Here is a 10,604-nt window from a genome sequence, read left to right as displayed (position 1 = left end):
CTCACCCCCACATGTTTTTGAGCTAGGTGCAATAGGGAGAACCGGTGTGAATTCTCCGGGAAGATAACCATTGCTTCACCGTACTACACAGCATGCACTCGTGAAGTCGTGATGCAGATCTTTCCAGGGCGACGTTTCTCACGCGACTGGTAACACAAAAAATGCGATCTCTGAATCTTTTATGAATTTCTGATGTCTGAATCTTGAGTGCTCTTGCATATTACAGTCACGGCTCCGATTAGGCGTTGGCAGTGAGTTTTTTTACCGGTAAATAAAAATTACCGGTAGTTATCTTAAATATAATTTATCGGATATTTTGGATAAAATTTAAACAATTTTAAATAAAATTTAAATACAATGTCGGTAAATATGGTAATATTTTACGGGATTCATCGGTGAACGGATATATCGAATGTCCTAGGTGGAAATTATTTTTTCTAGTATTACGAAAACAAATTTTATAGGATCCTCTACTATAAAAAAACCCATCTTTATTATGATGATTTGTGTTTATTTTATTTCTCTCATGTTCAGTTCAGACATTAAATTATATGATAAATAACATGAATAAGATGTCACGAGAATCGTTCTAGATAGTATGCTATAGAATTGGGTTGCAACTTGCAACCATAGATAGGCAACGCGATTCGTGCCTGCATGATGCGTGCGTGTTTCAGAGTTTCACGCCCGCGCGCGCCTCGTCAGGATCGGGCCCGACGACCCTGCTCCAGAACCAGTGCTCGCGCCACACCCGGGCGACCTGCTCGATGGGCAACCCCTTCGTCTCCGGCAGGAGGAGGTACACGAACGCCGTCATGACGGCGAGCCACGCGGCGAAGAAGAAGAAGATGCCGGCCTTCATGTGGCACAGCATCGACAGGAATGCCTGCGCCACGAACACGGTGAACGCGAAGCTCACCGCCACCGTCACGCTCTGCCCCGCCGCGCGCACCTCCAGCGGGAAGATCTCGCTGGGCACCAGCCACCCCAGGGGCCCCCACGACCACCCGAACCCGGCCACGTACACGGCGATCAGGAGGATCAGCAACCCCGCCCACGCCTTGCTCACGCCGCCGCCGTCGTCGCGCAGCTCCGCGGCCATGATGGCGCCGATCAGCACCTGCGACGCCAGCATCTGCACGCCGCCTACCAGGAAGAGCGTGCGGCGACCGAAGCGGTCCACTGCGAGCATGGACGCGAACGTCGAGCCCACGCCGACGACTCCAGTCACCACTGCGGACAGCAGCGACGCGCTCTCGCCCATGCCGATGGTGCGCAGCAGCACCGGCGCGTAGAACGCGATCGCGTTGATCCCGGTCACCTGCTGGAAGAACGGTATCATCACGGCCATGACCAGCTGCGGCCTGTACCGTCGCTGGGTAATGATCATCCGCAGGCCGTCGCCGCCGGAATCCGCCACAGCGCCGTTGGCCGCGACGATGTCATCCAGCTCGTCGCCGACGTCGACGTCGGCGCCGCGGATCTTTTGCAGCAGCCGCGCCACGTCTCGGCGGTCTCTGCCTTGCTGCACGAGGCTGTTGGGCGTCTCCGGGAGGAAGAGCGCGCCAAGGGTGAGGAGCCCGGCGGGCACGGCGGCAAGCGCCAGCGAGACGCGCCACCCCCAGCCGCCCCTGATCTTCTCCGTGCCGAAGTTGATCACGTTTGCCGCGAGTGCGCCAATCCCGACGCTCAGCTGGAACCCGTTGCTGAACGCGCCGCGGTACCTCGCCGGCGCCATCTCGGACAGGTACAGGGGCACGGCCTGGTTGGCGAACCCGAGGCCGACGCCGAGGAGCACCCTCCCCAGGATGACCATGTAGATGTCTACCGCCGCGCCGCCGACGGCCGCGCCGGCCAGGAAAGCGGCACCGCCGAGGACCATGGACGCGCGGCGGCCGCGCCCGGCCGTGACGCGCGACGCAAGGAAGGTGGTGAGGAGGCCGGCGACGTAGAGCGAGGAGGTGAAGGCCGTGAGCAGCTGGCTGTCGAACTTGCAGTAGTTGCTCACGCGCGTGTCGTCCCTCATCCGCCGGTCCACGTCGGGGAAGAACTTCCGCAGGAACGGCTCCATCGACGACACGCCGCCTGCATACACGTACGTGCGTGTCAATCACCATGGAACGCAGGAATTCAACCGAATTTCACCGGGAACATGAAGCAGCATAATTCTTGCAAGACTCGGTTAAAATTCCGGCATTCCAAACAGGGTTGTTACTATGTACATGTGAGTGATATGTAGTGTACCGCACCTGCAATTCCTATGTCGTAGCCGAAGATGACGCCGCCCATGCCGGCGGTCATGCACGACAGCACGACGAAGGCGGTGATCCTTCCGCCATAGCGGCGCTCCTGGCCGCCGTCAACGGCGATGACGCCGACCGCCATGGCTGATCAAACCGGAGCTGCTCGCTCGCAGTGGAGTTCAAGTGGTTATCTTGTTGCAGGCAGCTGTCGACTGTGGAAATGCGGTGCACAAGGTGACAGTAGAAGTAGCAGTCATGGTTGACTGGTTTTAGTTGACTAGCCGGAGATCCGATGCTGATTACGCGACCATCTCTTTCTTGTTTGAATGAAGGTGGTGTCAATCAACATAAGAACCAGCCTTGCCTTGGGTGGTTAGTGGAGGGATCAAAACCTAGATTTGTTTCTTGTGTATTTTATCAAAACAAAATTTTCTTTCAGTGCTAGGCGATGTACCCATCAACAATGAATCGTCTATAGTGTCTTCATTAATCTCTAAGATTCGTATCTCTGATCTTCAGTAGATATTATATGAGTGTGTGCATATGATGCTATGAATATGTGAGTGTGTACTAGGATTTCTAAAAAAAATCAACATAAACCATGACACGAACAGATGATGAGATCTGGTACTTCAATTCAGCATAAACCACGCTGATTACTCAGCTGTTGCTGTCCTGGTACCTCTATTCTACAGATTTTGTGCTGACTAGTTGGATACCGATGCAGATTGCTTCTTGTTCTTGTGCACTAGACAAGTCAAGGTTATTACCATAGCTTGTTGCAATCACACACTGCATGTATGTTTTCCATGAAGAAATTTGGGCACATCACTTGCTGCAAATCCATTCAACTCTGAAGGCGATGTGGTTGCCATCGACCATACCTGTTGGGTTGGGAATGCCATTCGTGGTTGCAACCGCCGCCGGTTAATCTGCACCCGTGTAGCTACTTCCATCGTGAAGTTACAGTGGCAACTTAATTTGGGAAAAAAGAAAACTTGTCCAAGAACTGTAACTAACTACATCTAGAAAGACTAAAGATAGCAAATCAAACTTGCTGCCAGTTATCTGAATCTACGTCCTACATTCATGCATCTGCAATGATTATTTTTTCTTTCTTTTTAGAATACCGAGGAGAATTGCATATTTGTATTAAGAAGGTGAAAGTACAAGAAAACAAGAAGAGGCGTAAACCGCTTGCCAAGATCATGAGATTACAAAGTACATTTGTACCGATTCTATACTTCGTTACATATCATGTACCGAAAGGATCAAAACAATGTGTATATATGTCCGACTACATGAAATCCTCTTTCAAACATGTTGTACTTTTTTTATCCTGAAAGTAACAAATCTTATGGACTAGACTATTTTTCTTACCTTCCATTACAACTGGCAATGAATAGCATCATACCTACACTCACAAGAATGTAAAATATGCATGATGTATGTGCCTGTGCCTCCAGGATTCAATTCGCTATCCTGCAGTCTAGGCTCAACTAAATAACAGTTTCTCACAGATTTGAGAAGGAACTAGGCACCTTTGGTGCTCCCTCTAAGGCCCATGATGAAATTAGGTGATGAGCTATGGCGATGGGCCCCGGGACGAACATTGGAGCAGGTTCGCCACTTTCCACCTTGAGGTCAGCAGAGAAGCACTGCCCTTTCTCAGCACCCTTGCAAATCTGATTGACCTTGAGAGCATTTGTTCTCTGAGCTTTCTCGTACTCTGCAAACGTCAGCGCTTTCTTGATGTCTTTGCGGCTGTGCCATTGGGCATCTACATGCATGATAAAAAAATGGCATTTCAGATAGGAGTTGAAGATTTCCAGTCTGCCAAGAGTTATTATAGGGTTAACTTCTGAAAAGTTTTCAGTTTCTAAACAAGATCAATAGTACAGAAATCAGTTCAATTAAGTCCCATTTCCGGTGATCCGCATATAATCTTGTGTGTCAAGTCTCATGCACCAACCGGTTCATGTAAAAATGCTATTCATATATCAAATTTGTATGGCGTAGCACAGGAAGAAAATTATAACAGTAAGATTAACCACAACATAGGATAAATGGACGGAGCAGCAATTAATGCAGGAAAGAGAAAGATAAGTTAATGAAATGCAGTCAAAACAATGAAATTTAATTTCTGATGATGTGTTAAACATTACCTTCAAGCCCCTGTTTGTCCACACGTATCTCCAATGATTTAGCATAAGCAAAGAAACCCACCATCAGTTGGCATGGCATAGCATTTGGTCCGACTGAAAAAGAGCATTGTGCAACAATGAACACTATCAGAATCAGATACAGTACAAGAAATCAGTATTTGCACTACTGTGTAAATACTCATGTATTTTGGACAGAATAAGTACAGGCATGAAAATACAGTTCTAATCTTCCAGTAGTATTCTCCCCTGGTAGTAGAGCTCTGGGAAGAGCTTCGGAAGCTCTGGATGAGCTTCACCCGTTAGAAGCTGTTAGTAGCTATAGGTTTTTGGGTGTTTGAATAAACATCAGAAACTTTTGGCAGCAAGAAAATTCCTATGTCTAATGTAGAGGATGTTAACAGCTATAGGCTTTTAGATGTTTGAATAAACATCATAAGTTGTTGGCAGCAAGAAAACTCATATGTCTAGTATGTGCTCGCGTGTGTTCTTACGACCCATCACTCGTAGGATCAAATACAACAATTTTCATTAAAAAAAATGACAAGACCATTACCAGGCCATGGATGAGAATTGTGATAAATGACTTGACCAACTTCAATACCAGTTTCTTCCCACGTTTCCCTTCTCACTGCCTCTTCCAGGCTTTCTCCTGGATACAAACAGAACAGATGCAGTCTACATAAGCTTCTTTTGATGACAAAAAGAAGATGATGAACTTGCTGGCTACAATACACAATGGAACTTTCAGAGAGCTTAAGGCAACATTTAACAAGAAAATAAGCTACCTTTTAATTTCAGAGATGGAATCGTTTTACATCGTATTACAACTTTTAATGGTTTCAGCAGTGATGCCACTCACTTAAAAAGATTCAAAATCAACTTTTTTAACCCAATCCTAGTTATTGGTTCAGATCATTAAATGAAAAAAATATTGTTTGTAGTAAGAAACACTGGATGTTTAAAGAGTACTTCATTGTGTAATTAACAATTCATGGATGCGTGATAGGTCAAACCCATCTTCTCAGTTCTCATGTTTGTAGAGTTCAGTAGTCACATATATTCAGGAGTATGTTGATGCCTGAAGGGGTCATTTCCCACCTACAATTAGAATTCAGTTAGGCTTTTTTACCAAGCAATTCAAGTCCAACTTCTTCCGCTTAACGAAGTGCTTGAACCATTCTCATACAAGCATGATTGATGTGGCAATGCAAACTTGTTATGAGCTTATCTAACCAGGATATGCTAGTTCGCTTCTTTCATTAATTGAACTATTTTTGCAGTATGCAATTGCATTTTTTAATCCAACACCTAACCCTACTCTTGGTATTTGTGCCTCCTTCCACCTAACCCCACCCAAAGTCAGTTTAGGAAAAATAATGACAAGAATAGAGAACGCAACAGAACACATAACAATAGGCACAAAATATCTCGAGCAGCTGTAAATAAGAAATGGCAAGTAGTAATACGCACCTCTATAAAACCAGCAAGACAACTCCACATACGAGGTACAAATTTTGACTGACAACTTAGGTCCTGTTTGTTTCCACTTAAGATTATAATAGGCTAGTTTATTTGTCTAAAGTGCAAACAAACAGCTAGATTATTTGTCCATTAGAGATAGTGCTTTGGGTGATAAAGAGTTTGACCGGTGTGATCGAGATAAAAACTACATGCTGATGCCTTCATTTCAAGGGAGTGCAAGTCAATTGGGAGATGAAGAGAGAGGTATGAATGCCTTCCGTGATAATATTGCTAATGTTTTATTTGCTAGGAGAGAGTAATTTGTTTGTAAGAGCATATTTGTATGGACAAAAGTTCAAGGATGCATGAATGATTTATCTTTTGACACTTATTTATTTATTTTCGTATTTTACAAATGTTCCGCAAGGCCGATTGTAGAATTTTACCATCTAAAAACAACAATCTAGACTCCAATAATCCAGGTTGTTAAAAAACTCCTAACTTATTTTCCTCTAACTTATCACAATCTATCTTATTATAATCCACCATATTATAATCTTGAGCTGAAACAAACATGACCTTAAAGAGCGCTCGGTCATTTTCTTTATCAATGACCAACATAACCACAACCTGCAATACCCCGTGCATAACAAAAGAGTGAATAGTATCTTTGAGTGTGAAAACTGTGACAAAATAAATTTATGAAAACGAGCAGCAAGATGTCTTTACTCAACACAAACCCTACGCAAAGAAGAGGAAGAGAGCAAAAATCGTACCGGATCAACTCGAGGATATATCCTCTTCTTGCAAGACTCATTGCTGCACTGCTTTCGCCTTCCAGCTTCAGTAGGAACAGCCCTTGCTCCACATGCCCCACAAAATTTTGCCGTAGTATGCCATTCGAGCAGTGCTCGAGCCTGCTCGCATCAGAAACCAAATCAAGCTTGTCTCTTGAGTCCTAAGCCACAAAAATGTCTCTAGATTGCAAGTGAGTAATGGTTGACAATAGCTAAAAAAGAAGAAGCGCACGTACATGTCCGGCGATGGCTAGCTCCCACATGGCGTTTTTGTCGCTCCAGTCCGTGGCCACCATGAGGGTCCTCAAGTCCACAAACGCCGATCCATCCCCCGCGCCCCCGCTATCTTCCTCGCCTACGTCGACGGCCCAGTACGCTGCGGCTTCCTTGCCGTCCCCCTCGCCATGCGCGCCCAGGAAGACGAAGGCGTCCGAGGGCACCCGGGGACGCGGGAGGGCGGGAGCCACGCGAGGCGCCAGGCGGGCGCGGCGGGCAGGGGAGGAGGATGAGGAGGAGCGTCCGGGGAGCGCGCGAGCGGGCGGCCCCGGCGGAAAGGGAGGATCTTGGAGAGGTGCGGGTGGGCGTCCGCGGCGGCGCCAGGGTCGAGAAGGGAGCGGAGGGCCTCGGCGGCGGCGGAGGGGGAAACGGCGGCCGAGGCGGAAAGGCCGCGAAGGCGTGGGCACGGAGGTGGATGGCCATGCCGAGCTTGGGTGGGGTGGGGCACTTGTCCGGGTAGTTGCAGGCCTGCAGCTTCTTCCCGGCAATGGCAGGGAGGGAAATACAACTCACATGATAGTTCTACATATACTCACTTATTTGTTAATTTTCTTATCTATTTTATAGTTTTTTATATACTCTACAATATAAAAAAAATCTCAATAAAGATAAACAATTCTGATAAATTATGTGTCCACATTTTCAAATAGAATTTTCATATGAAACTCGTGTAAAATTCCTAAAGTTCCAAACGGTTCTGGCTTCCCTATACATGACATGCCTGTGTTCCTCGCTACTCAGTAGCTCACAGCTTCAACATCGACCACCGAGGAGCAAATGCAAATAACTTAAGACCAGTTAAACATCCAGTAATTATCTAAAAAAGTAAAACATCCAGTAATTAAATGTCAACCTAATTGTAAAAGGTTCAGATATAGAGCCACGCAAGCTTAGACTGTAGTAAGATACGTTATAGCTTCGAATTGTTGGAGTAAAACTTATGCTTTCGTGACCAGGAAGGGGTAGTACACACCGTAAAACTTGTATACTTATATATGATGATGTTTAAGGTCGATATATAATGCGAGTACATCAATCCGTAGAATTCAGCAGCCGCTGAATCAACACACACAGGAAAAAAAAAAAGGCAAAACAGACGTTACAATTGAGAAGCTTGGGTACTCCTTCTCCACCTTGCAACCACGCAGCAGCAGTACGCCTGGCAATCACAACATACTCGTACGTAAACTTATCCTTCCTGGATGCTCCTCGATTGTGAGTGTGTGACAACAGTCGGCTCCATCATCGGCCAGCTCGTCACATCTCACTGTCTTGGTCACCTCAGTCGTTTCTTACTTCCCGGTACCTACTACACAGCAGAACAATTCCCTTTTAGGGGACAGAGCATCGGCAGACTAGGTTTAAAAGACTGTCTGAAATGAAAAGCTCGAATCGATGTTTCGGAAAAAGAGGATAAAAGGTCGTCAGGATTGATTGATCAGATTTTGAGCTTTTTGGATCGATCATTGCACGTAGACTTAGCTAAATATGCATCAGGTATACATATTCATCAGAGGGGCATAGAAAAAGCACCAATAATTGTAGATGTAAACTGAAGAAGACATGTATGTATACCTTCTTCCCTAGGTGCATTGCACCTATAGCACTCAGTCCTGCTTGCAAAGTTGTGCACGTTGCAACCGGGCCTGGCAAAAGTAGACAAGCACAATAGATTGATGCTTGTGTCAAAACTCAAAACGCAAATGAGACAAACTTCTAAAAAACGCATGCAGTTGTTTAATTAGAGTTCATCGATCATAAACACACGTATGCATGCCACTGTTTCTTGCCATGCATACGAAGGCACGCATTCATCTCTACTTGAAGTGAACAGAATAGTTAGACCACCTTGTGCATATCCAGTCGCCGGCTTTCCACCCAGCGCGAACTCCGGCGCTCTCACGGCCGCGATCAAAGCAACTGTCAGCACCTTGCGCTGCCGGGAAGTCCCTGACGATGGTCCCGCACTTGAAGCAGTTTGAGCGGCTGGCGAAGTTGTGGTAGCCGCAGCTGCAGTACCAGTCGCCCGGACGGACGTCAAGGGAGGTCAGCACACCACCCGTGCCGTGGCCGCCGCCGTCGCCGAACTGCAGGTCCGGGCGTGGAGCTCGGCAGCGCTGACAAAAGTCGCGGCGGCTGAAGTTGAGGTGCTCGCAAGATTTGCAGTTCCAGTCTCCAGGCTTCCTCTGGATGTTCATTCGCAGTAAGCAGCTAGCCCTGCATGCATGCCATGCATGCATGTGTCAAGAACTTGTGGCATGTAGTGAAGTTATACAAAGAGTTATTAACTGCTAATTGCTTCATATGTTTGTAGGATATATATGTTAATATAGATATTGCATAACCTTGTCGTGTAGCAATATTATTATATGCATACGAATCTATCCAGGAACCTATGTGATTACGATCTAGGTAGCTAGGAGATAGAAGGCCGAGAATAAGGGTACGCTGTCGGCGGTCCTTTGAACGTTTTAGCCTTTTGTTAGATGCTTGTACTAAATGCAATCACAAACTAAAAAGAAAAATATTGTAAGGCAAGACACAAGACACTCAGGGAAAAAAGCATCTAAGCAAAGGCTGCCTTAAACTAGGCTAAGATGGCACTCTAATAAATCATTTGCACATAGGTAAATAAGATAATATTTTCAAGTTAGAGTGTCCCAACTAAACAGGAGCAAAAGGCCGTGCAAGAGGAAACTAAATAATCTCATCTACGGGAGAATTAAACGGAAATTAGTTAATAACTCTCAATTAAAAGCTTTGCACATATCATGCATCACAGTTCACAGGCAGCAAACTCACCCTTTCAATTATTATTTTTTATTAAACTACCAATAGATTTAACAACCATAAAATATTATATAGCCATCTATTCTTTTGAAGTAGAATAGATAATCAATAAAACTGTCACAGTCTAATAGAGGGACCACAAAAACAAAGAGAAACAGGAAGGGATGCATACCCTGTGAACTTTGTAAAGCCTCTTGTAGTTGTTTGTTCTTGGTACTAGGGTTTCAGCTGCTTTGTTGTCCTTATTGTGTGCTTGCTTGCTTGCTGTGTTCATACTCCTTGTGGATGGTTGCCCTTTTATAGTGGAGGCACCTCAATAATTGAGGATCCAAGGGTTCCTGTAGAGGCACGGAGATGCTCTGATCTTAGCCTTTCTAACTGAGCTATCCAAATTGAACAAGAATATGAAATGAAAGCAGAAACAAGAAAGGAAAAAATGCAAGAGGAAAGTAACGCTAAAGATAGGAGGATTTCACAGTGTTACATCTTGGATCTACACCATGGAATATTAATGACTTGTTAGTATGCATTAACAGCTATACAAAACTAAGGCAAATTAAATAGTTCATCTCGTTTACCACACTTGGAGTATCATAAATATGAGATACGGTTACAGTAAGTAGCTATTTGTGCTAAGAGAATTTAGCAAGTAGTTAGACAAAATATAAATAAAGCAGTTAAGTGATTCATATAACCAGAAACACCCAAACAAACTTTATTGGCATGTATGCCTAACTCATTATTAAATAAGTTTGGTTCAAATCTTAAGGCAGGGCTACAATGCAGTCCAGTTTTGGAGGCGCTAGCAGGGCACACCACATGAACATATGCAGCAGTGACAACTTAGGTGTCTGTGTATGGTGTTTAATACA

The 10,604-nt window shown here is 45.3% G+C and overlaps 2 protein-coding genes and 1 pseudogene across 3 annotated transcripts; all 3 read right to left on the bottom strand.

The window, feature by feature from the left end:
• Positions 1-488: 488 nt before the first annotated feature.
• LOC133930888 (hexose carrier protein HEX6) lies at positions 489-2,539 on the bottom strand. Its single transcript, XM_062377659.1, has 2 exons — positions 2,250-2,539; positions 489-2,085 (listed from the first exon to the last, which is right to left on the bottom strand). The coding sequence occupies exons 1-2, from the start codon at positions 2,383-2,385 to the stop codon at positions 674-676; spliced, it is 1,548 nt and encodes a 515-aa protein (XP_062233643.1). The 5' UTR covers positions 2,386-2,539; the 3' UTR covers positions 489-673.
• Positions 2,540-3,531: 992 nt separating this feature from the next.
• Positions 3,532-7,365, bottom strand: LOC133930890 (nudix hydrolase 19, chloroplastic-like; annotated as a pseudogene).
• Positions 7,366-7,917: 552 nt separating this feature from the next.
• On the bottom strand, positions 7,918-9,994 carry LOC133930889 (RNA-binding protein involved in heterochromatin assembly dri1-like). 2 transcript variants are annotated; one of them, XM_062377660.1, is made up of 4 exons: positions 9,905-9,994; positions 8,791-9,159; positions 8,518-8,588; positions 7,918-8,251 (listed from the first exon to the last, which is right to left on the bottom strand). In XM_062377660.1, exons 2-4 carry the CDS (start codon positions 9,138-9,140, stop codon positions 8,235-8,237), a joined length of 438 nt encoding a protein of 145 aa, XP_062233644.1. In that variant the 5' UTR covers positions 9,141-9,159; positions 9,905-9,994; the 3' UTR covers positions 7,918-8,234. The 2 variants fall into 2 exon arrangements, with proteins under 2 accessions (XP_062233644.1, XP_062233645.1); XM_062377661.1 differs by having other exon boundaries at positions 7,918-8,248.
• Between the last annotated feature and the right edge of the window lie 610 nt (positions 9,995-10,604).

Source organism: Phragmites australis, chromosome 10 (genome assembly GCF_958298935.1).
Source record: "Phragmites australis chromosome 10, lpPhrAust1.1, whole genome shotgun sequence".
NCBI classification, from domain to species: domain Eukaryota; kingdom Viridiplantae; phylum Streptophyta; class Magnoliopsida; order Poales; family Poaceae; genus Phragmites; species Phragmites australis.
Note: the sequence above shows the minus strand (reverse complement) of the source record. Positions and strands in the feature narration are given on the sequence as shown.